General features: G+C 46.8%; 1 protein-coding gene across 2 annotated transcripts in view; it reads left to right on the top strand.

Moving 5' to 3' along the window:
• Window positions 1–26,768, top strand: part of UBE3C (ubiquitin protein ligase E3C) — a 992,333-nt gene extending 965,565 nt beyond the window's left edge. For both annotated transcript variants that reach the window (XM_085631966.1, XM_085631967.1), the window contains exon 24: window positions 25,755–26,768. In XM_085631966.1, the coding sequence (XP_085488092.1) occupies window positions 25,755–25,925 (171 nt within the window). In that variant the 3' untranslated portion in view covers window positions 25,926–26,768. The remainder of the gene's footprint in view (window positions 1–25,754) is intronic.
• Window positions 26,769–27,193: the final 425 nt, after the last annotated feature.

The following is a 27,193-nucleotide window of genomic DNA, read 5'->3' as shown; positions in this document are numbered from 1 at the left end:
GCTCACATCAGAGCGGCTTCCAGAGGAGCACCTGTCAATTTTGCTTCAGGAAGTGCAGGCTTTTTTGGAAGCAAGAGTCGGAGAGATTGGTAAGGCCCAGGAATTAGGGCCGGGCTGTTATATTGTCATGCCAAAGAAGGTCAAGTCCTCCATCCTATTTAAATCTCTGCTCTTTGATTTTTTGTCCTTCCGCAAGAAGGCATTCAATCTGCTCATGTTAGCCCACAATCTTTCAGCCCTGGATTCAGGAGAGTAGATGGTGGTTTTGGACCTGCAGGAAGCCTACTTTCATGTAACATTCCTGCGGTCCCTCAGACGCTTCTTGCACTTCAAGGTAGGCCAGGGATATTTTCAATTTGCCATGCTCCACTTCAGTCTCACCACAAGAGTGATCTTGGTAGATTCAGCACACGTTTGGAGGTGGGGAAATCCATTTTTCCCCTACCTTGACGACTGGCTTTTGAAGGTGGGCTTGCACCGGTCAGTCATAGATCAAATCCAGATGACCCTGAACATCCAGACCTTATTGGGGTTCATTATTAGCATGCCGAAGTGACACCAGACTCATTCACAAAGACTCAGCACTGTAGCCAGAATGGCTCAGATGAAACTGTTTCGGCTCTTCTCTCCACTACGAGTCCAGGGCATTCTCAATATGATCCCAATGTTTCAGCTGCAATCTTGGGTCTCAGTGAGAATGACTCTAAAACTTCTTGGCTTCCTGCATCTCGCTCGTCTGCTATGCCAGTTGGCATATGCTGGCTCTGCAGTGGGACCTGAAGTCTGTGTGCCCCGTACCATCCAGGAGGTTCCATCCAGGACACTACAAAAGATATGCAGTGGTGGCTGCGCGACTGCAATTGGACCAGCAGCAGACCCATATCCCTGTCCCACCCAGAGCTGATGATGTTGAAAGATGTGTCAGTGCTGGGATGGGGAGGCCATCTGGGGAGGTGGCGATCAGAGGTCTCTGGTCTCCAGTAGAGACCCATCTCCACATCAGGCTGTTGGAGTTGCAGGCTATTCGCCTGGTGCTGAAAGCCTTCCTACCATCCATCAAAGGGCGGCTGATTCGGGTCCTCATGAACAACACCACCACCATGAGGTACTGCAACAAGCTGGTTTGATTGGAATCTGGGCTCTCGTGCCAAGGAATACTTTGTCACTTGAGTTTACTGGAGCTTACTGGCATTTCTCTGATCTGATCCATCTGAATGCCAGGGTGAACTAACTCAGCCAGTGGTGAGTACTGGATCATAAATGGCGATTACATCCTGAGGTGGCTGAGGCAATCTTCGCTGTTAGTAGAACCCAGGCTACATTTTATGGTCACCATCAAGAACACACTCTGTCAAAACGTTTGTGCACTATTGTTTCCCAGAAGGCTCTCTTTCAGGGATGGTTTCTGTCTAGGATGGAGCACAGAACCCCTGTATAACTTACCGCTTCTGCATCTCCTGCTCCAAGTTCTGAAAAAGATCAGGAACGACTGGGCTTTGCATTGGGCCGGAAGAGTGTGGTACCTGGAAATTCTAGGCATGATCATCAGTCTTCTGATCAGACTAACGCTTCAGGAGGATCTTCTGTCGCTGCAGCACGGAAGAGGTCTGCACCCTGGCCTGCGCAATCTACACCGACCATGAGTGCAGATTTAACGTGGCAGTTCATGGCATTTGGTTTCCTTCCCAAAGTTGTAGGTGTCATCCTTGCTGCCAGGCATCCCTCTGCAAAGTCTATATATTCCCGACACTTGGATACGTTTGTGACTGGGTGAGGCACCCGTCATATGGGCTTGTTACAAGCCAAACTGTCAGATGTCGTATTGTTAGTTTTGTCTCTGACCTAGCAAGTACTTTGAGTGAGCACTATGAAAGGGGATTTGTTGCCCCTTTTGGCCTTTTTGTGTTTGCTGGATCAGCCACCCTTGTTTTCATCGCCTAGCGTAATGCAGTTTCTACAAGGTTTGGGACGTTACCTCCTATACCCTTTGTGATTCCACAGTGGGATATTAATTTTTCCTCATGTGCAATCCCTTGAAGCCAATGCACAGCTGCCCTCTACATCTCCTGACTCTCAAGCCTATTCCTTGTTGAGACAAGTTTAGCTTGTCGCGCGAGTGAACTTCAGACACTCAGTGCAGCCCTCTACACAATCTTATTTCCAGACAGACTGGTGTTGAGGACCAGAGTGGCCGTTTTGCCTAAAGTCGTGACTTCTTGTCATGTCAGACAGAGCTTTGCCCTGCCAACGTTCTTTACTCCACCTCACCCCTCGAAAGTGGAGAGACTCCATCAGATAGACCCCAAGAGAGTTCTGAGTTTTTATATTGATCGGACCAACAAGCATTGGATGGGCAATTGGCTCTTTTCAGGGTTCTATGGGACAAAGAAAGGTAAGGAAGTGCAGAAAAGGAATTTGACATGATTGATAGTTTCCATGTTAAGATCTGTTACTCGTTGACCAAAAAGCAACCTCCAGAAGGACTGAGGGTCTATTTCACCAGGGCGAAGGCTGCTACCAATGCTTTGGTATGCTAATTGCATGTTCTTGATATTTGTTAAGCCGCAATGTGGACATCAGTGCACCGGTTCACGATGCGTCTCTGCCTGCCTGCCTGCAAGGGCATTTTGCCCATTTGTTCCTGCAGAACTTTTTGATCTGAACCTTTTAACTGACCCACCACATTGAGAGCTAATTCCTTAGTAACTATTCTAAAGGTGAGGAATCTGCGATTCGAAGTATCCATCAGAACAACTGATGTAACTCTCTCAACAGTAGATACTCTGTCTCTCCTGCCTACCCATTCTGTGAATCGGTCTCCTTTCCATCTAAAATGTCCCAAACTAGAAACCTCCAGACTTGTTCCTCTGATTATTGTTGGGCTTCGTGTCTGAGAACCTGGAAAGTGGTAAAGAAAGAAACTGATGTTGATGTGCAGGGATGGTGCTTAGTAGCGGCTCCATCATCACTTCTAGGACAGAGCGTAGTTAAGGTGGAGTCGCTCGCTACCATGTACTGGCATGCGGTAGAAATGCAGTTTTAAATCTTCTGTGTTCATGCTGGCACCTGAGAATAATCTAAAGGTGAGGAATCTGCTGTTAGATAGATTCTCCACCAGAAAGAGTGTAAACGAGCATAAGCAACCTGTTCTTTGGGCTGAATTTGTTTTCAGCTTGCTTTGGGGTGAGATTGATATATCATGTTTGGGAGCTAAATACATATGAATGCATGTCCAGACCAGGTTGTACCATTAGCTCAACTGTTGCAGCACTGTAGTTGAACACCAAGTCTAATGTGTGCCCTATTGTGTGGGTTGGGCCTTAAGCAACGTGACTGAAGTTCAGGGCTATCACATATTCTTCTAGGGTGGCAGGAACTCCTTTATCTAGCAATACACTAACACCTCCCATTATCAGATCTTTCTATGCAGAGAATTGCAGAGTTAGGGCTAGTCTGTGTGCTACCCCACATACCCCACATGTGTAAAACAAACACTACTGTGTTCATTCATGAGCAGATGCTCAATTGAGCTAGGCACTTCTGAAAAACATGTTAGTATGGTGCTTGATTTCCCAAAGTTGTCGCCATCTTTCTTACCTCAGGTGTGAATTACCGCCCTCCGTAACTCATTTGCAGATGTGGAGATTTTCACTGTCGACTGATTATAAATTTGTGATTGAAGGGAAAGGTATGACAGGCACACTTTTATTTGTATATTGCCTCATATTTTTCTATCTGACCTAGGGAAGGCTTTAGCTCTCACCAGCCTCCTGTAATAATGAAAAAATGCATACTTTGGTACATACAGAGAGGGGGCATTGGGTCAGCCCTCTACATTCATTGGTCTGTTCAACTGTCATTCAAATTTTGCTTCCATGCGCCTCTGCATACAGCGTGAGGCAATGGATCTGCCCACTTCAACTATTGGCCCTTTTGTAGTGTGAGCAATGGTATGCGCCCCCTTGAGTACCAGGGGTGATGGGCTAATCTTTGTCATTGTTTTATTCTTTCCATTTTTATAGTCTAACTTGACATATGTGAGCATTACTAGAAAGGAGCTTTTGCTCCACCCACATGGTGGGAGCCAGGAGTACATGTTTTGATTGGGCCGAAGTTGTGAGCTTCCAAAAAATAGGGGTTGACCTCCACACAGCTGTTATCATTTTCTTTTTCTAGCTACCTGAGGTTGAAATTTGAGACAGACACTACACACAACACTGTAATGTTTTCAAAGAGTCTTAGTTAGCTAGAGAATGTCTGGTGTTTTCTCTAACAGAGACACAGATGGTAGGAGGGCAGTCATTAACCGACATTAATTTTTAGGTCTGGCTTAAGAGTACATTGATAAGCTAGACCTATTGGTATTTCTAATGCTTGTTTCTCTTTTTTATATTTGTAGTAATTTATGTGCATCTAAACTATGCCATCAATTTATAGTAATTCCAAGCCAGCAGTACTTTTTCTTTACACAACTAAGAATCATATTTTGCTGTGATGTACATTTAAGGTAAGAAGGGATTCTATACCTGTCCTAAATATAGCTGCATGCTAGGAAGTGCATATACTGTTATAGCCATCATATATGATTTAAAACATTTTTGTGATTTAAAATCTAAACATTTTTGTTGTAAACATACCTTCACCACATTCAAGTGAAGCCATGTTTTCTTTCTTTTTCTTTTTGGTTTCATATGCGTGCAAAATAAAAAATGAAATAACCATTGCGGGATCTTGTCAATGTCAGAAAGGCAAGCCTGGTGGCTTTGCCAGCACCTATTTTTAATAGATCAGGCACAATATCTAGTAATTCAATGTTTTGGTTGAATGTTTTCAACAATTCTCATTGGAGGGGGTCTAGAATGTGGTGTTCTCATACACATTACCAGTATTATGTTATGGGTGGTATGCTCCCATTGGGCCAACCATGGTTGCCTCCTGTTAGACATGGGGGTCCCTAGTTGGACAGGGTGCAAGCGGCTTCCAAGTAGGGACTCTTATTCTAGTCAGGGTAAGGGGATTACACAGTTAAGATAACCCCTGCTTACCCCTTGCTAGTTTGTCATGAGCAGTCCGGCTTATCTCACAGACAATATGTAAAGCATTTTTACATAAACACACAGTAACACAGTGAAAACACTACAAATGGACACCACTCCAGTTTAGAAAAATACCCAATCTTTATCTGAATAAAACAATATCAAAACGACCAAATTCTTCATATACAAGCAAAGATATCGCTTGTAAAAGGTTCAAAATAGTTCAGTTCATAGAAAACTATGTAATTCAAAGTGACACATTCAAAGTACCTAGGATGCGTCAAAATCAAAGGACAAAAACAGACGCTGGGGCGATGAGGTTCAGAAAAAGCAAGGCGTCAATCCCCTACTCTCAGGGGAGGTGATGGATCGGTTCCTTACTGCCAGAGGAGTTGATGCGTCAAATCCTTGCTGCGGTGCAGAGGAGGTGATGCGTCAATAACTTGCTGTCAGGGGAGGTGATGTGTTGATTCCCATCTGCGAGAGGAGGTGATAAGTCGAGTTTCAGACACGCAGCCTCGGTTCCTTACTGCTTGGCAAAGTCGACGAAGACCCGGTGCATTGGTGCATTGCATGAAAAATCAGGTCGCGCTGGGCTGATGCGTCGATTTCCCAGTCGCGATGCAGGTGGCGCATTGAAACTTCAGCCGCACAGCAGGGCCTGCTTCAGAGTGGGTGCCTCCGACGCCGGACACATGGTGCTCAGGACGCAGGCTGCGGCGATCTGTGGGCCGCACGGCAGGTGCCGCTTTGATTCTTCTACTACACTGCGGCGATGTGTTGGTTTTTTAACCACACAGCAAGTCTGTGGCAGGAAGAACAGGCGCTGCAGGTCGGGGCGTGTATTTTCTTCTCTTCTTGCAGCAGAAGCGACCTCCAAGGGCCCAGAACTGGATTTTGCACCACTTGGCAGGTCAGAACTCCCAGCAGAGGAGTTCAGGAACTGCAGATGAGGTTTTTGATGGCCCTGAAACTTCTCAACAGGAGGCAAGCACACACAAGCCCTTGGAAAACCTTGGCAAGCAGGATGATGAAAACGAAGTCCAATCCTTCCACTCTCCAAGATAGAAACAGTACGTAGTAGGCCAGCACAACACAGTAACAAGCAGAGGGGCAGAGAACCTCTCCCCCCCCCCCCCCCCTTTTCCAGCTCTCCTTTTCGGCAGAATCTCCTCTTTAGTCCAGAAGTGTTTTGAAGTTGTGGTGCCACAGTTCCAATACTTATACCAGTTTCTGCCTATGAAGTAGGCAAACATCAAAGGGAAGTATTTGTACTGCACAAGACCTTGCTTTTCCCTGACTTGTCTCCAGACACACTACAGGGGTGCGGAGACAGCTTTGTGTGAGGACAGGCACAGCCCTATTTAGGTGTCAGTATTCTCAGAGTTGGGGGTCATTCGTTGGTCTCCCCATGACCCACAGGGCGTAAGAGGTTAACTGAAGTTTCCAGGTGTCAGGCGGCTCCCTCAGCAAAGACGGCACCACACTATATACCCTTTTGACAACCTAATTTTCAGGCAGAAATGAAGCACAAATTGGAACATTTGCATATCACTTTCCCACCCAGATGATATCACGAGCATGTGCAGTATTTTGTTTTTCATGTAATGAGGACCCTAAGTGCCAGTAATGTTTGCCCATGGCAATGTTTGTGGTAACAGAGTTACTGAATAACCTATAATTTGTTGAGTTCTAATTGAGTGCCATACTATGCTTTCTCACTTGTCTGGGTTGCACTGTATGTTGTGCTCTACAGGAATGGCTATACACACAAACTTTACTTTTGATACATGTAGTGAGAAGTGTAAATGTTAATCCTGCAAGCATCTTTCATGATGTCTTTCCTTTACTATTTTGTCACTATGAATTAGAAGACCTAAAGGAAATCTATGTTTCCGAACACTGTGTTATTTATAGATCATAGACTCTAAGTAAAGCAGGATTAGAACATTGAAAAGCACATCATTCTTTAGAGTAACATAATGTGTTGCAAAATGCCTAATTAATGCTTCGTATGTTTAATAAATGAGATCACATTCATACACTCTTTCACCGTAGCCTGAAGTCAAGTCTAAAGTCGTTAAGCTCTAATGAGGTCAGAAAACACATTGCAATTTCTTTCTTGTGAACTGTTGCCCCATATATAAAGTATTTAATTATAAAACCATGGCCTTGACATGGCAGGAAAAGCCATGCAGAGCTTGATTCTTTTCATGCCTCCTCTGCTGAGAATCAGAAGCAGAGGAATGTAATTATGATTGTGATGCAAAATACTGAAATTGTTTCATCAGTAAAATAATTTGAATTTTTTTTGTCAAAAGGTATGTTCATTTGCCTGTCAAAAGGTGTTGAGTGAAAAAACGGAAAGAAATAAGTTTGTTGTATGTGTTGTTGTAGATAAATACTAGATGGTAGGAGTATGCAGAGTGTGTTTGGCTCGGGCTTTTGCCAGTTGTTTTTCTTTAAAGAAGGCTTTCGAGTTACGAGGTATAGTGACTCCTCCATTATTTGGCAATGCACATGGGTTTCATCATGTTAGACTGTTCAGTTTTTTCTGCTATCGGGATTAGGTGTTTACCAACAGGGCTCCATGTTCTGCTCTTGTAGCTCTTTCCTTCAGGCCCATTTGGTTACTTTTCAACTCTGGGAGCACGAGAAGAAACTTGACTTTGTAGTGATTTCTCTTTCTTCAGATTGATTTTCAGTAGACACCAGGCTTTTCAGGTGCCTCACCATCTGGGCATCAGGCCCGCTTCATGCCCCTTGCATCAAAGACTTTGTTCACGCATTCTTGGTGACAGTGATGGAATTTATGCCATTCTAGTACTGTCCTAAGGGCACTCCAAATGTCCATGGACCATTCGCCACCAGGTTTGCAATCTCTGCCTCCCCCTCAACCACAACGACACCAAATGCGAGCCCTGTGGTACCGACATGAGTGGAAGTGGGCCCATCATAGAATGCAGAGGCAGGAGTCAGATGACAAACCTTTTCGGGGAATATGGTGTCAAGGCAGATAAGATGAAGCCGACCCCCTCGGGGGCACAGCTCGCCTGTCTGTATTCCAGCCTGTGAGACGACCTTTTCCTCAGACTCTGGGGGGGAAAAAGAGCAAGATAGAGGTGCTTAATAGACATGGGTAAAGACTTCACTCCAGGCTGTTGCGATGACCTGAGTTGGAGGCTGAGCACCGTCCCCGAGTGGGTAGAGTCCGGTGTCTTAGAAACGGTCACCCAGGCCACCCCTGCCCTCAAGCCATTTTCCGCATCGACCCAAGCCTTCGAAGCTAACAGTGCTACTTTCCTTCAAATGCCTAAGCAGCGCATCCTTCAAGACCAAAGATTCTACATATCGCTTCAAAGCTTAGAGGCACTGAAGCCTGCTAAAGCACCAAAACCCACGTCAAGGCTGAAACCACGCTCCATGTTGAAAACTCCATTGGTTCCAAATCAGCACTTCGTGCTGAAAACCTCTCTATGTCCGACTCGTGGAGTCAGAGCAACCCACCCTCCAGCAGCAGCTGGAACAGCTGGATGTGTGCCAGAAATGCGTGTTCACCCTGCTTCAGACAGGCAACATTGCCTCTAAAGCCAACAGGGACATTGTCATGGAAGTCTGGAAGCAGAGATAGCTCACTTTTATGGTGGGAACTGCTTTGGAGCCCCCCCCCCTTCTCCTAAGCACAAGAGACACGAGGACATGTGCACCAGCCTTCTCCCACCTCCACCATCACCGTCCCTTCCTCCTTGTCCCCTTCCACATCCTCATCCTTCCCTGCCCCCACCTCCACCGCACACTTCCCCTCTTCTATACTCAGCAGAGGGTTCACCTCACTCATCTTATGGGAAAGGAAGTCCGTTTCACCCTGCCAACCCATATGATGCACCTTATGGCCCGGTGCCTGCTGATGGCTCATAGGATGACTACATTGATGATCCCCTGGGTGACACATAACCCAGATAGGTCCCCAGCAAGGCGTTTTCCTGGGAATACGCTACTTCCTACCACAGAGTCATTCAGAGGGCAGCCACTTATAAGGTGGGTGTAAACATCCTCCAGGAAGACACAACTTTGTGATTGAGAGCCTATCTAGGACCTGAGGCACAGTGCAAATTCTCCCTATGCTTAAGGGTAGTTACCCCCCCTGATCATCAAGAAATGCAAGCACTCCCTTTTGATCCTTCCTACGTACATAGGCATGTTCTCAGTGGGGACCACCTTGTAATCACAGTGTAAACATGTGAACGCCAAGGCCACAAGACATGCCACCCATTTAGATAAGGAGAGCAAAAATATTGATGCAGCGGGGAAAAGTGGAGTGCTGCAGCCAGCTACACATTGGACGATTGCCAACTCTTTTATAATAAAGCAAACTCGGATGAGATGCAAGACATCCTCGAGCACCTCCCTGAGGAGTACAGAAAGAGGGCAGAAGAATCGGTGGCAGAGATGTAAACCATTTCTAATGCCACCATTTCTGTATCCTGGATGCTGCTAACATTGCGGCCCGTGGGATTAACACCAGCATCCTGACGAAATGCCACGCCTATCTCTTGTCTCTCTGGTCTTAAACCAGAAGTACAGCAACACCTGCTCACCTTCCTCTTCAATGGTGAATACCTCTTATGAATGCAGGTTGACCAGATGCTCAAGAAGCTGAAGAACACTGACACCGCCAAGGCTATAGATGCCCTCCAAACATCCAATCTGAGGGGGTAATTTCGTAGGCAGTAGTATAGGGCAGGCATCAAGACCACATCCCCAAACACCCCTTTCTCTTATCAGAGAGAGGAGCAGGCCTACCACCAGCAGTCTCCACTGGGTTACTCCAGAGGGACTTACAAAAAAAACAATAACAGGGATAGGGGCAAGGGAGGCCCTGCCAAAGGGCCCTCCACCTCCAAACAGTGTCACTTCCAAACTAGACCTTTCCACCACCTCTGCCAATGCAAACGTTCCATATTTGGCCTTGGAGTATCCACAACCTCGGTCCGTGGGCAATGCAGTATGGATCAACTGGCCAGGGATATTTGTCTTCTCTTTGTCGCCTCCCCGCTACTTCAACTGGTGGTGCCGACAATGCGGCAGACATTGCAACCCCTTATTCTAGTGGCTCCCACCTGGGCCAGGTAGACGTGGTAGTCAGCCCTACGAGAGATGTCGATCAGCCCCTACAGGGTGGACCTTTTCACCAGGAACCATGACCCAATCGGGCACCCAGTTCCCAAGCAACTCAACTAGCGATCTACTATCTGAGGTCTTAGAATTTGGTTACTTGGGCCTTTCCCAGGAATGGACATCCTGCATGAGTCCTCTTGACATACCACATGTGCATGCTATGCTGCAAAGTGGAAAAGGTTTGTCCATTACAGTATCGCCAGCAAGATAGACCCTCTAAGATGTGCTTTCCAAGACATCATCCGCTACCTGCTCCACCTCCAGAAGACAGGCCATGCCTACACTTCAGTACTCCTCCACTTAGTGGCTATGGCTGCACACAAGCAAAATATTGGGAGAATTCCTCCATCTACCGCATCCCTATAATCAAGAAGTTCATGTAAGGCATCAGAAGTTATTCCTCCAAGGCGTCTGCCAGCGCCTGTGTAGAACCTTGATATTGTACTTCCAGGCTTATGAGTCCTCCATTTGAACCCTCACTTTCTTGCCCACTCCCGTACCTTTCCTTTAATGTGGCCTTCCTCGTTGCAATAACCTCTTTACACCGTATTAGTGAGCTGCAGGCCTTTTCACTACAACAACCCTTCATGCAAGTTCTCAAGGGCAGAGTAGTGCTCAAGTTACACCCCTAGTTCCTTCCTTACGTGGTTTCCCCATTGCACCTTAACCAGACAATAGAGCTCCCAGTCGTTTTCCCCAACCAGACTCTGTAGCGTAGAGAGCCCTCCATAGACATAAATAGCATTTCCATATCCTACATAGAGAGAACTAAATCTTTTAGCATGGTCAACCAACTGTTTGTCTCCTTTACGACACCACACAGGGGCCAGCCCATATCTAAGGTGGGGATTGCTAGGTGGATAGTCAAATGTATCCAGACTTGCTAGCCAAAGAGAGCCCTCCCATTTACCCCTAGGCCATAGTCTAAGCATAAAAAAACCTGCTACCATGGCCTTTATAGGGAACACCCCTCAGGCTGACATTTGCAAGCGGCTACATGGTCAATCCTACACACGTTGACTATGCATTATTGAGTGGCTGTTACCGCCAGACTATAGACTGTGTAACTGGAGCAAAGCTATACCTGACTGATGAACCTTAACTAGGGGCAAAACCAGCTCTGGGTTGCTTGTGTTCCAGCTCAGGGATAATTTGGGCTGGACGTTCCCATTGGAGCAGGGTCAAGACTGATTCGCATATGGCTGGGTCCAAACTGGGGTGGCTTGGTGTGCAAAATTACGATGGGTTGGGATGTGGCCCTGATTGATTATCAATGGTTGAGATTAGTTCAAGCCTTTCATCCATCACTTTTTTGTATACTTTAGCCAGACAACAGGGAATGGTTGGCCAGACAGTCCTAAGGAACTTATTCCATACATCTGCTTCCTCCACACTCTAGCCTCCTCTTATAGGAGGGTCCTGCTTTACGGTCTATGCAGATAATGTATATCTACACCAAAATATAATCCTAACAGAAAAGGTTACTTACCCTGTAAACATCTGTTTGAGGAGTGTGTAGTGCTATAGATTTTCATGCCCCCACCCTCCTCCCCGAGTTGTGTGGCTCAGATCACAGATCTCTTCTTTCCTTTATTTGATGCATATGAGTATTGCAAGAACGGGATGATAAATTGCCTTTACTTACCACTCCATACTACTGTCACCCACTGTGCGAAAAACAAACTAACATTGAGTCGATGGCCATGTGCATTGCCAACTAAGGGAGAAGTTACTACACCTTGTGACCCAAAGAACAAGCATTTGGAATGCAATAGGTCCCACAATTACGCAAGTTTGAGCTATTGGCATTGTAAATGACAATGCCTTATATTGATGTTTTTGTTTGTAAAACATAAAAAATACACATTGAGCTATTGGCATTGTAAATGACAAACTTGCATAAATGCGAGACCTATTGCATTTCAAATGCTTGTGTTTACAGTTCCCAGGAAACGTTTTCACCCTGTCTTCGCATCAAAGACTTCTTCTCCCTGTGTCCCAAGATGTTATGCTCCTCCACCCACAGGTTTCTGCTGTCGTGACATGTTGCAGAACTGCGTCACGATTCTGGCTGCCACAGTTTGTCGCTGCCAGCGAGCGAACCAGAGAGCAGGGAAAGCAGCCCGGTCTTTCTCTCCCCCTCCTGAATGAGGAAGAGGCTTCTGGAATTCAAACTCGACCAGCAGTCTATCTGCAAGTTTGGAGCTAAAAACAAGCAGCACACACACAAACACACACACTAGTTACACACAGGACAAGTAACAGCACAGACACACCAACCCATACTAGGTGCACACAGAACAGCAGCACAAACGCACACACACACACACACACACACACTTGGTGCACACAGAACAGCATCAGCACAGACACACACACTCCCACAATGTGCACACAAAAGAGCAGCACAGATACACAACACTTGGTAGACATAGAAGTGATAGTGGCACTGCCGCCTGTTCCTACAGGATACACCCCGGCGCCAGACCTCCCGTCGCTGTTACGTTGCCCAGTGCTAGCGCTAGAGCACTGTTCCCCCCCCCGTCGTGAGAGTTACTAGATCTGAAGAGCAGCAGACAACATTTGCCAAGGTAAACAGTGCGACAACGAGGCACGCTCGGCTGCTGTTCCCTCGAAGAGTGCAATGACCTTTGGGTGTGCCTCGGCACCAGCCACTACACAGTGCTAGAAATTGGAACACTGCTCATCCCCATAGCCCCAGATTTTGGTGCAGAGACAACAGTGGACTGTCCAAATAGGGCTCCAAGGGGTGGGGGCACAGACTGCGGGGGACGAGGGGGAGGGGGGTGCACCATGTGAGAGAGTACACAAATAAGGGAACGGCACCTATGTGAGAGGGGGAGGGTTGGGAATTATACATAACACTGGAAGCAGTATTAAGGATGCAGTACTGTATGTCGAACCCACAAAAATAAAGAGCTGACTTAATTATAAATAAAGTGATCAGATTCTCGCTTCTCAAACCCCATACCAGCTCCTGCCTTCACTGTGTCCGGTGGATTTCCCTCCTGTGTCTACCACAGACCCTTCCCCTTTCCCATCTCCACCCCCACGCTGGGTCACCCGTCAAGGTAAACAAAGGAGCCTGCTGTCTCAGCTCTGCGTCTTGTTTTGGTGCAGAATATGAAATTTGAATATGCTGGAGCTGGGGAGCAACCAGCTGCAGCTCATTGCATTATCGGCATACAGATGCCCCCCACAACGTTTACATTTGGAAGCCGCTTGTAAACTGCGTGGGTTAAAGTCACTGCGCTGTTGCCGCGCTGTTGCTTACGTAAAACATTAGAAAGCCAGTGCCTTCAGTTAATGTCTGCTTATTTAGAAACACCACTGCAATTTGATGCCGAATGAAACGCAGTGAAAGCACAAGTCACAGGGGTAGTTCGAGCCAAGGAGAAGCGAGCTCCGTGTGCCGCCGCTGATGAAAGCAGAGCTTGCAAAACTTCGCTAGAGCCCGCCTCTGCCTCCTCCTCTCCCTCGCACTCTCCATCAGAAACCAGCCCATACGTGGACAGCTCCAGTGACCTGCAAGAGCAAACACGCCAGCGTGCACCTGGGCAACATCACAGAAGTTTCAAAAGTCGTAAACGAAAACGAGGACTTCTATTAAATGCACCCCCAAATGCTTTGTACTTAATGGAGGATGTGCCTGTTACAGTGGTGACGGATTGGTGGCTGTGATTATTAGCGTGGAAACATGATCCGTCACGTTAGCAGCGTGAACTGCTTATGGGGAAGGGAGTGATCCGCTTGAGCGTTAGATGCTCGCAGAGCGTAGCTGCAAGTGAAGCGGGTGACATGTTAGAAAAAAAACAAAAAACGACCGCCCTTCGGAAACATGACCCGTGATTACACGCCTCCAAAGATAAGAAAGATTGTCACGACAGCCGTAAACCAAGCCATCCAGTCCGGAGGGGCCGTACCAAAAGGTGAAAGGGCGGCAACCAAAAAAGCTCGTTTCCAATGACAGGCCACCGTTTAGCATAAACGGTGACGCCAGCCAATGTAAATGAGGGGCGGGGCTTCAAGCCCCCTTCTGAAAGTCCTCATCCACAATATATCTCGCCGTCAAGCATCGCATACGCGCTGCAATGCTAGGGGAGACCTAAAAACAACTTCCAAACAGCCAGGAGTATGATGAGCCTGTGAATCTACAGCACTGCAGGTCACAAACAGATGCTTGCTTACAGAGTAAGTAATGTTTTCCTTCCTGAGTGATACTTGATATCTTTTGTTTATTTTTGATAATTGATTTATAGAAAAACGTATAAATGAACATTACCAAAACACATGGTAAAAAGAGTGATTTTCATAATGTTAACTAAAATTGATCTATTTAAGAACAGTGTCCCTAAGAAACTTGTTAAAACAGCCGAACAGGTTTCAAAATGCTAAACAAAACATGATCCACGTTTCTTTTGCATTGGAGTATTTCAAAAGAGATCTTGATACTTGTGCACGTACAGGATGGCCAACTAGCCTAGACAAAGCGTGACTCCCTCCTCCCCGGCACCCAACTGCCCCTGGAGTTCTAGGAGAGACCACTTGTCCCTCCCACTTGGGCGACCCCATTCGGGAATGGCGCCGCCCTCGAAGGACCTTAAATTTACTGCTAACCAATCATGACCTTACCGCCACAGGCTAGCATAGTTGACCGACTATCTAGCCCCCCCCCTGTGCTCACTAGAAGGTCATCCCATGCGACTAAGGCCCCCCAACCACGCAAAAAATATTGTCTAGGAACACCTCATTGCCTACTTTGGACAAGTGAACGCCGTCTTTTAAGAAGCACGGTTCACCCCTAATGCATCCATGGGCGATGGTCTGTAAGTGGGGAGCCCTGAAAAGTCTCTCAATCTTGTTATTTATTCTCCTCGCGGAGTGATTCAAAGCCTTTACAGATTCCCCTCCCCTCCATTGGAATCGGGGTATCATCTGAGACCACCCGATAATGCAGCCCTGACAAGTCTTGGCTAACCAGCCTATTTCTGTGACTATAGTTTCCACCAACCCTCTTCTTCCCAGTCTTGCTAGATCGTTCCCCCCCAAGTGCAGTATGATTATATTGGGAGGAGGGCCACCCTTCCTTACTAAGTCCAGTATGATACCCCTGAACTGACTAAAACAGAGCCCCCCCTTTCCCATGACATGTTATTTCAAAACCCGCCTGCCGTGCTGTGTCCCTATAATTTCCTGTAGAGAAAAAGTTAGACAGACGCCTTGCATATGAATGGCCTATAATCCAAACTGTCTGTGGTCTTTCCTTTGGTGGTGATGGTCCTTGCGTCGCCAAATGTCGCTGTTGCGGTGTCCTCAGTTTCCCCCCTGCGTGACAGGCTTGAGAAACTGTAATGGAAGCAGAGTAAGACACATGCATCAGCGTTTTGTGAACTATTTCGCTCACAACATGTGTAATCGCACATATCGGGCTTCCAATTGTTATAAACATCTCCCGTTCCTCTGTACATTGCTGTTTGGCAGACCCCTGGCTGTTGCTTCAGTGGCAGCACCTATCCTAAAGGAGTGGGTTCCAAAACTGCCTGGATTCAGACCTGCCTTTTGAATTGCCATGTCCAATACTCTTTTGAATTGAAAGCGTGTCAGTGAGACCCCATCCGCATGTATCAGCAAAGGCCCCCCTTTCTCACGTGGTCTAACCTGCAGGTAGCTCTCCACATGTGAAAGAGGACAGCATGGGTTACCTTGTGCCCGGTGTAGTACTACCCCATCACCCCGGGCCTCCTGATCGGTCTTGGACTTCTTAATTGATATTAGTAAGGTGTTGGCCTTCACCCTAAGGCAGTCCAACTGTTGGCCACCGTGTATATCTAGTTTGTTTTGGGCCACTAATTCCCCAATCCTGAAAGCTCTGTAAAAGGCCAACGAAAATGCTGCCGCGAATAACCGTACTTCCCCTGATGTGTTGCAAATTGCGGGGAGGGTCGCTAGTAATGACGTCAGGAGCTCCACCCCAATTGGCTGCCTTGAGTCTGGGGCTGACCCTTGGAGGCGTTGCCAACCTCTTAGAGCCGTAACTATTAGTGGGATCCCCTTTGTCGCTGATCTGGGCAAAGAAGGAGATCGCCGCCACATGCCGCTTAGCTACTGCAGCAGAACGCCCATCGCTTTTTAAACAACCCAGGTACAGAAGGAGTGCCCCAGTGTTGTGCCACCTCTCAGCCCACCCCCTTCCCAAGAATGAACAATATTGCCAGAAAGCCCCTTCGTATGCTTTCCTGGTCCTAGGTGCTAGGCTAGCTGCCACGAGGTCCGGTAGGTGGGGGCACCAATCTGCCAGAGTCGTTCTGGGAAGAGGGTGGCATACTCTGCTGCTGCTGGGAGGTGAGCCCTAAAAACCTACATCTTAATGCGAGAAAGTGCATCAGCAGCATGATTAAGGACACCAGGCACGTGTTTAGCCCTAAACTGTACATTCAATTTCATGCATGTGAGAACAATCTCCTTCAAGAGGCGGAGAATCATCTTACACCGGGCTGCTTGCTGGTTGATGCATTCCACAACGGTCATGTTGTCTGACCAGAAAACTACTGACTGATTACACAATCATTCTGGCCATACAGTCAATGCCACCCAGATGGGGAAGAGCTCAAGGAAACCAATGTTACCTGTTAAGCCGCTCTCCATCCACCATGCGGGCCACCGTTGTGCCACCCACTCGGTACCGAGTATGGCACCAAATCCCTCACTGCCCGCTGCGTCAGTCATTAAACCCAACTCCGCGGAGGCAGTGGGCGGACTGGGCCACACTACTCTGCCATTGAAATCCTGCAGGAATGCCATCCAAATCCGCATGTCCTGCCGAACCTCAGCTGACAGCCTTGTGTGGTGATGTTTCTCCCTGAGCCCAGCTTTGGACTGAGAGATGGATCTGGAGAAAGGTCTAGCCATCGGAATAACCCTTAAAGCAAAATTCAGTTGCCCTACTGTCTGCTGCAGCTGGTGTAGTGTGACCTTCTCTTTGCCCAAACATAGCTGTAGAGCAGCTCTGAACTTGTTGACTTTGTCCGTGGATAACCTAAAACACCTCTGAATGGAATCCAACTCAATGACCAGGAACTCTATCGTTGTTGCTGGCCCAACTGTCTTTCCCGGGGCCAAAGGAACCCCCAAAGCCTGCATGAGCGCACAAAATTCCTGAAGCGCCCACCCACACTCAGGTGCGTCCCATGTCCCCAGGATAAGAAAGTCATCCAGGTAATGCATGACCCACTGGTGCCCTGTCTTCTGTCTGAAAACCCATTCCAAGAATGAACTGAACTTTTCAAAATATGCGCATGACACAGAGCAGCCCATTGGTATACACATATCCATATAAAAACTTCCCTGAAATGTAAAACCCAGCAGATGGTAATTGTCCGGATGTACAGGGAGTAATCGAAAGGCTGATTCTATGTCAGACTTTGCCATCAATGCTCCCAGGCCCGAACCCCTGAGAATCTCCACTGCTTGGTCAAAGGAAGCGTATTTTACACTGAATGATGCAATTGATGGTGAGTTTTGCAGTGAATTTCCCTTGGGGGCTGACAAGTTGTGTATTAGCCTGAATTCTCCCTCCACCTTTTTGGGCACTACCCCCAATGGGGAGCAGACAAAATTCTCAGCAGGAACTGACTCAAATGGCCCCGCCACCCTACCCAGGCGCAGCTCCTTTGCAATCTTTTTGATGACTATACCTGGATTGGCCCGAGCAGAGAGTTGGTTCTGGCACTCGGGTGTTCCCACATTGTTGGAGGGTTTCAGGGACGGTTTTAGGATACCGGCTACAAACTGAGTTCTTGCCGTGAGGTGGCAGGGGTATTTGTTGAGCCATGGTGTCAGTGCCGTTACATTAATGGGGGACCGTGCTTTGTGCGGGGTCACCACGTCACTCCTGCTTCCTCCTCCCTTTATCCTTTGATTTTTTGAGGCATTTGGATTTGTGGTGTGATGTATTGGCACATATGGAACAAGCATGCTTGAACCTGCACTGACCCTGTGGTCTGGTGCAAGTCCGCCTGTTGAAATCCCAGCACGTCCCTTTCCTCCCCCCAGTGGCGTTTGAATTATTGGTGTAACTTGTGTAACTTGTGTTACCCTGTGCACGAAAGGGCTGAGAGGACTGGCTCTTTGTGTTACTATATCCCTCGCCCCCAAACAGACCCAACCATGATATTGTGTCAATTCGGTCCCATGACAGTGATGGGTCGGATGCCTTAGGCACCCTGAAATGCTTGTCATATGCTAACCACCCACCCCCTGCAAAATTATCATGGGCCAGAACTATCCTGTTTTGGTAGCAAGCCATCTGCGTCTGCAAATTTGGAAAACGTTCTGTTGTGACTGCCATAAATATGGAAAAGGCTCTGATCCAGTTGAGTAGGTTTGCTTCCACCCTGTACTTCAACATCTGACTAGCCCATTCCCTGGGAAGCATATAGTCTTTGTTCTTCCTTGCCTCCTCCCTTTCCCTTTCACAGATCAGCAACGAAAACATGTTAATATATTCCCCAGCCCAAATTCTATTCTTCAACTCCAGAGAAACATGCCTGCCTAAGAATTCACGCTCAGAGCGGGACTCACCAACGCCCAACATTAGCAATGCTGGCAGCTTACCTGCTGCGGGGGTCTCAGGAGCATCCTGTTGGTTCCCTGCAGCCGCACCGGGAACTGACAATCCCTTGCACTCCAGAGTGCCGGTACTACCCCCTGCAATGATGGGTAACGGTGTAGCTGGCCCATCAACGATTTGTTCCTTGGGCCCCGCATTAAACTGACACACAATTCGCATTGCTTCAGCTAAAGCATCGGTACCCAACTCTTTCGCCCCCACCGCCGGAGCGAGAATGCCTGCTTTCCCCAACCATGGCAAGATTGCTGCCAAATGTGACACTATGTCTTGTGGGACCCCCACCCGGCGGTGTCACCCCTGTGGGTGTGGATATTGGAACGGCGACCGGGATACCTGTGACAGGCGCCCCTGCAGGGGCGGGTTGTGGCACTGGGACCACAGGGAGAGCTGGCAATGTAGGGGAGCCAGTATTGGCACTGGGATCGCTGGCGGCTCTGGAAGCCGTGGTGGGGTCTGTGGTGCACTGGTGTTGCAAGTACTGGTGCTACCAGAGGGGCTGTTGACGGGACTGGTGCCATAGGGCTCTCTGATCCCGGTACCGGGACAGGCGCTGGGGTAGGTGCCACAGGGTCGTTACCACTGGGGACCTGGGGAGTGGGTGGAGCTAGTCCCTTCCCCACGCGTTTCTTAGTTCTAACCCTTTTAGGGATTGGAGGAAAAGAAGCCTTGGGGGGCTCATTGGGGCGCCTAGCCCTCTCTCCCTGCCCCCCCTGCCCCTCAACTTTCTCCCTAAGGTTAGCAAGATCCTGCCCCATCTCAGTCACTTTCCTCATCATTTCCTCCATCAGCCTTTCCATACGAGAGCCCTGCTCCTCCCTCTTAGCTTTTCCCGCCATTAGACAGTAGAAACGTAAAAAAAAAACACAAACGCACACTAAATTCAACTAATGCTTTAACTCGCTACAAACTTTGATCTACAGCAGTAGCAATGATGTGTATGGAGGTTAGTTCGAATGAATGGAAACAAGCAGCCCTCAGGTGTTATGAATGAGTTAACAAAATTTCAGCACACAGCAAAGAATGTTCCCCCTTCACAGGCTAAGTAGGCTGATAATCACAGTAAAACCCCAAAGAAGTAAACAGCCCTGCATTAGAATTAACCTTGCTTTAGCCACATATATACCAGGCCTGCACAGCTCTTAAAAGTACATATTAACCAGTCCCACCTTTGAACTGCACTAGTTAAAACAATTCTCCCAAAGGCAGGCACAGCAGCAAGTGGAGCTCATGACGCGGGTTAAATCCAATAATTAAAGTTCTTCAACCACTTTACATCGCGTGTGCCTCGCGCGTTTGAACGGTGAAAAACCAGACGCTTTTGAAATCGGGCGCCCCAATTATGCCGCTACAGTGCCCCAATGCGCGTATTACAATAGCACAACACAAACTAAACGCTTACGAATTGTTAACGCTAGCTTCGCCCAAGCAATTAGATAAAGGGCAAACGCGCGTGCCTTGCGCGTTTGCACGGTGAAAAAACCAGACGCCTTTGAAATCGGGCGCCACAATTATGCCACTACAGTGCCCCAATGCGCTTACAATTGCACGTTACAAACCGTCAACGCACCGCAGACTACCCACGCTAGCTTCGCTCCAGCAATTACCAGCCGGAGGGGTGCGCGCTCCCACGAGCCTCTCGCGCCACCACCTCCCGATACCTGCACTGTCCCTGCACCGTCTCGCCCCCGAAGTCTCCGCGATCACTCAGGTCCTCGTCCACAGCGACCACACGACCCAGGCGGAGCATAGATCGACCGTTGCCCGTAGATCCCCAGCGACAGGAACGTCGGAACGTTGGTGTCCTGGTCCAGACGTCGAGTCTTCGATCTGCACAAAACAAAAAGGAAATCCAAAGTTAAAGGCTCCTAGCGAGGCTTGGGGGCAAGCTGGGGAGCCAGGAGCAAAGAGGCAGATTCCTGAGCTCTCCAGCCCTTTAGCCCTTGATGGCCCGGCCAGGGCTACTGGCTGCACGTTGCCCTTTCACGCGAACCGGAAGTGATTCCAATCACTTTCGGGTCACACCTCAAGGCCAGGACCTATAAACGCTGTCTATTTTCCTTCATGGCAAGGACCGTGTCCACTACTCCTGATCTGCCTCTGGCGGCTGCCCTCCTCTCTTTATTCCTCCATCTCTTTCTGTCTCTGTCTCGCTCCTGCTTACGTGCTGGTTTCAAGAGGCAGCTCTTAAGGTACTCTCTCTTGCCTCTCCTTTTCTTTATTTGTTCCCCTGTGAAATTGATCCAAAAAAGGCTGAACACTTTGGCTGTAAATGTCCTCATTTTCTGACCGTTTTCTATTAAAAAGAAAAACCTCGGAATGGAGACAAAAAATAGTTAAATACCTAAATAAAGCAATACAGAGTGGGCAGCAGACAGGCCAGACTGTTATTTACACCCACACACATTAGCGCCACTTTACAGAGTTTGCCAGTGAAAGCGCTACTTTCTTTTTATCTTCTTTCTTTGAACAACATTGTTTTCCCAGGGTGGGTAAGTGCGCCATTCCTAAAGGGACTGCAATACCTGGTTGATGGGTAGAGTGGAAACGTTTAATATGATCGTTTTCAACTTTTTAATTATTTTAGCTTATAAAATGCGGCTCTGTGTTTGGGGATGTGGTCTTTTTTAAACCAAACTGCATACATTTTGAAAGGATATAAGCAATGGACATTGAAAGGGGTCCCTTCCTGGTCCTGTAGCCATGTCTTGAACTTTTCAGGCAAAATCACTTACTGATTTCTGAATAATGAGTTTAAAACCGTTAAGGTAACCATGTTTTTTTCTGATTACAGTTCACATGCTTTGCTTATTCTTGCATTCTATATGAGTGTTTGCTTTTTCCAGGGTGTTATTCATTTTTTTTCAGGCAGCATTTTACTGTTGTCTAGTGCATAATTTGAATTTAGTCGCAGCACAATTGAGTTGTGCTGAAGGCAGTGCGAGTTTCTCTCAGTGGGGCAGTATGGTGTTCAGTGTGGGAGAGAATGTGGCACTCTGGCCAGAGCTGCTGAATTTGGAACTGGAGAACCATGTTCAGACCTTCATGACCAGTTCACCATACCACACTCCTCCTGACAGAGCTTATTCCGATGTTACACCTTAGCAGGCCCGATAGACCTTAGAAGCCCAGGTGTCTTAGCACCCGCAGGTGGACCTGTCCACCACAATCCATACTGCAGTTCACTTCCAGTCTTACGGGCAGGCATATGAAGAAGCACATCCTAGATCGACAGTGAATTTGTCACTGAGGTCACAAGACCCTTGAGGCCAGTCCACCTCACCCATTGGTACCTCCATTGGCCTTTTTCCAGCACTAGCAGTGCAACCTGCCAGGGGTTGGCAATGTAGGATTTGCATGCACACCAAACTTAGGGGGTGATTATAATGGCAGTGGGACCGCCACGTCACCCCGTCGGTGGCGGTCCCACCGCCATTGGTGACTGCATCACAGCCCGCCATATTACAATGGCGGGTGGTTACCTGGCGGTCGGAAAGACCAACCACCACGCACCCGACGGGCTTCTTGGGCCCGCCGGTGTGGTGGAGGAGCTCGTGGTTCCTACAATGCTGGTGGTGCCTACCATGCACCGCAGCAGGGATTACGATGTCCCTTACCCGCCAGCTTATCAATGGCGGTTCACCTGCCATGGAAAGGCTGGCGAAAGGGACATTTGGGGCCCGTAGCAGGCCCCTTTACCCCTGGCCCTCAGACATGGGTCCTGGGGGGCATCTATGATGCCCCACAACATATCACTGCACCATGTGGCAGGCACCGATATATTTAACATGTTCCTTTTTTTTTTACTTTGCGGCGGATGATGCAGCCAGCAGCACCTGCTGCAATGTAAAAGATAGGCACTGCGAACACCGTAGTGGCAGTCGCATTGTAATGCCTATCGTGGGGCCTCCACCTTGAAGGCCAGCGGTCCCATTCCCCGATTCGATGGCGGTGGTACTGAAGTCTGCCTGCCATCGTAATCAGCCCCTAAGTTTGCATTTTATGAATATGATTCAGCGGGAAATAAATTGATGTTTGCAATTTAATTGACTTTGGTTGGCCTCTTATCTATGAGATTTCCCTGTTGAATGTGCCTTTACATTATACATTTTTGGTTATATGAATTGATTGCATACTACACTCTCCTACAGGTATTAATTTGAGAGTCTGGGACCAATTGTTTTCTTAGGAATTGTTTTCTTTACTAACCTTTGCAAAGGGCCCTAAACTTCACAGCAACAAAAGTCACATTTCTTTTAGTAATTTGGGATCCGTTTGAGCTACAAAATTGTTTTGGATGAAATTGTTAGATTATGCAGCAGATGATGTATTATGTGGCAAATATGATACAGCCATAGTTAAGTGGAAAACATTTTTCCACTTAATTTTGCCCCAACATTGTAGTTGATCAATTTGTAAGTTCCCCAAACCCAAGAGTCGAGTTTGGGCACAATTTGCATTTTAAAAGCAGCCCTATAACACAGGGCTACTTTTAAACTGACCTCAGGCTTCAGCAGTGCACACATGCAGCGCAGAAAGGGCTGCTGGCCTCTAAACTGCCATGCCTTATTATATTCTAGGGACTTAAAAGTAGTTCTAATCCCCCTGCCCTATTATGTGCTAGGGCCTTATAGGAGAGGTCATGCCAATCATAGGGGTACCCTAACCTATAGTGCACCCTAGTTTATGTAGGTGTTTTCACTGTATTTTTAAGTGCCTCTTTCAGAATAGCACTGGCTGTTTAGGCAGAGGCCAGGGTCAGTCAGTCAGGTACCACCAGTACCAGTCAGCAAAAAGTTGTGGAGTGCCCAGGGCGGCTTTGCAACACTAGAGAAACACAAACTCAGAATGTAAAACATAACACCATGGGTGGGAGGTTCTCTTCAATAATCAGAATTGATTTCTATCCTAATGAACCCATTTTCCAACATTAGGATAGGGAAAGACTGGGGAAAAATCATAACGTTCTAATCTATACATTGAAGTTTTTATGCAGCTCTTTGATGACGGTTAATAGCTCACTGTTCAATGTTAGGATTTTAACTTATAAACTTCAAATACCAAAAGAATATCTCAGACAAAAGCAGTAACTCACTGACCTATTGAATTAAAACTTTCACTAGACAAGCCTTCGATCTCTCAAAAAAAGAACATTAATCACCATTGTTATCTTCACATTTTTATTATTGCCTGAAAATTGCTGGAGACCAGGAATGCAGCAGCAGGTACTTTTCAAACCCTAATGCACTTGCAAACACGACACCCCCACCCTAAGTCAGCGGCCTTTGTTTGCTTTGTGCATTAAGATGCAAGATTCATATATATGTTTTTTTTAAAACATTTGGTCTCATTACTATATGAATGTAAATAACAATAAAGCATACATGCAAACTGTGACTACATGCCTGCTTTTCTCAATATTTCACTTCGAAAGTATGCGATTGTATTTGTTTAATGGGCGGTGATTTGTATAGGGTCACTGGAAAGTGCACAAGGTTGTCCCTGTCCCCCCCAGAATTTTAGTGTCTCCTACGCCCCTGCCCTGACTGCTCCAAGCCAGGAGACTCCAACAAAAGGAGGCCTGATGACCCTACAGATTCGACCTTTGTTATGGGTCCAGCAGGAGTCAGATAACAAAGTGCAGGCGGGGACGGAGCTCTCTTATTTCTGCTTTCGACCTACAACAACGTGCAGGCGCTGCTGAAAGTGTCCCTTGTTTGGAAATTACACCGGGACGAATTCAGCATCTTTTTCAGTGGGACCCAACTTCTTAGCAGGGTGGACGGCGTCCACCCTGTGAAAAAAGTGGGGGGACACCGTCCAACCGGGTGTACCCCCGACTCTTGCCCTGGTCCTACTTTGTACCTCGGGGAAACGTAAATCCATTCTGGGGTGAGATGTAGCATCCTCCCTTGATCACGTCCGTATTTCTTATGGAGGGAGTGGATTTAAGTATCACCAGCGGTTTAATACTGCCACCTAGTGGGAGAGCGGCAAACAATTTGGAGATCTGACGTCAAGGTGTGATTTTCAAAGCCGCGTTTGTGCAAGAGAAACATGTGCTGCTAAACTAAGACAATGAGGCATTTTACGTAAGAGCGCACAATTCAAGCTTTATCGTCTTTTACCAGCTGTACTCTCGGGTAACTTACATGTACCACGAACAACCATGTAATCGATTACAAGATAGCTGCATATGTTTTAGGTCTCTGCCACAGACATTTAGGTGTCTCAAGTTTTCCACAAGAAAAAATATAAAAATGTTACTTATACACATGCACACAAGGGATTTCGGTCAGCCCACTTCATCCATTCGCCGTTCAAGTGTCATTCATAGTTTGTTTGTATACTGCACTGGACAAAGCCCACCACTGCCATTGGCTTTCTTGCACTGCGAGATATCATTAGTCCTGTTCACATGTGCATAGCCCCCTAAAAAGGTCTGCACTTCAGTACCCCGGGTCTCTGACCTCCTGGGACAATAATCCTTGCAAACATATTAACTATTAAAATATATGTATATGTAAAATAAAAAATATATAAAAACAAAGCTTGCCTACCAAAGCCGTACCTATTGGCTTTGCCAATGCTTGTTTATAAATGTTTGTATGTGTTCTATGCAAGATGTACACTAGACTTTGATTATATGTTTGTGTTTGCCCATATGAATGCTAAACAATCGTGGGAAAGGAGAGCAAAAGAAAGATAACGTACATTAATTGTGCAGGTGTGCGCGCGCGTGCATGAAATCTTTGTGCTTATGAAAAAGCTGATGAACTGACCGCTTGTAGAATTGTTGCTAGGGAATTAGATTGTTGCTCTTGATTACCGTTTTAGCAAACTTCGTGCAGTTCTATTTTGCTTATAAAGCATCATTTTATACTCCTTCCTAGGAATTGTATCCCGCGTTTTGCATTCACAATGGAGGCTCGGACTTGGAGCGCCTCCCCACTGCCAGCACCTGCATGAACTTGCTGAAACTTCCCGAGTTTTATGATGAAAACGTGATGCGGGGTAAACTCCTGTACGCCATCGAGTGTGCTGCCGGATTCGAGCTTAGCTGAGAGGATGCAGCGTCGACGAACTAACCTGTGCCTAACCCGAAAGCATCGCACTGAAGCACACGATTGGCTCCCGCCTGTGGGGTTTAACAGATCTACCACATACTATTTTTCTCAGAAACGCTATACATCTCATTGTTTTAAAACCATAACTTGTCAAATGGCTGTTAATCATCTTTCATCCATGCTGCTTACTTTGAACTCAAAATAATGAATTGTACGTGCAGTATGCCTGTTTGGGGGATTTTACCAAGAAAGAGCACATTTTGTGAACAGCCGCGACTCTGTGTAATAACCAAAGACAAAGAATTGGATTCCTGCTGTTTGGATGTTAATGTGCCAACACGCTGGCAATAAAGGCGAATGAAGTGCAGCACGTGGTTTAATGGAATAAAACAGGAGAAATCCTGGCCTGAGTGTTTTTAGAAGGGAAAACGTTTTCTCAGACTTTGAAGAATTAGGAAGTTAGTTGCATTTTCACATCAGTCCTGGCGTGGTGACATTGTTTACAGGCAATTGGCAATGAACAGATCAGTATCACAATCTATACTATCAAGGTATAATTTCACTCTATCTTAATTGTTACTTTTTACAATATTTTTTATGACATTGGGTTGGCATGCTCATTTTGAAATTACAAACTGTTGTGCATTTGGCCACGTCACGATCAGTGGGACAGATATGTTTGACAAGGATGTGAATGTAAATGCTTTCTTTGTTTTGTTTGTCTCTTTTCTGTGCCTGTACAGTTTTTTTTGTATGTATCGGATTCCTTTGGCATATAGTAAGTACAGTTATGAATTTCAAACCAGATAAACAAAAGCATCTATTAAATATTATTTCAAACAATGTTGTCAGATATTCTTTATGTTGCACACATGTATTTATTTTCCTGGTTAACTCTTAATCATTTCATTTAGGTCCGCTGTTTCCTGGTGATCCAGAGCCTCAAACCAAAATATATCACGGCTGCATTCGCTGTCACTTTATTTCTCTTCTGTTGTTCTTTAAAACGTTTTGCACTGAAGTAAATTAACAAATGTACTTTGCGTTCTCGACTCCTTACTCGCAAAGAAGCTGTTTTTAAAAAAAACAATTTGGGCTGCAGGGTTGCGGCTGTGCAGAAATGAAGCAAATAGATGTTGTTCTGTTTTCAATGCTTTATTGGTAGGTATTTATGAAGCTGAAATCTAGCCACAGTGCAGCAAATAACCATACAACATGAGTATAAAACAATACTAGCTGTGTCCGTATCAAAATACACCGTAGGA

The sequence above is a fragment of the Triturus cristatus genome, chromosome 10, assembly GCF_964204655.1.
Source record: "Triturus cristatus chromosome 10, aTriCri1.1, whole genome shotgun sequence".
Classification (NCBI taxonomy): Eukaryota; Metazoa; Chordata; class Amphibia; order Caudata; family Salamandridae; genus Triturus; species Triturus cristatus.
Note: the sequence above shows the minus strand (reverse complement) of the source record. Positions and strands in the feature narration are given on the sequence as shown.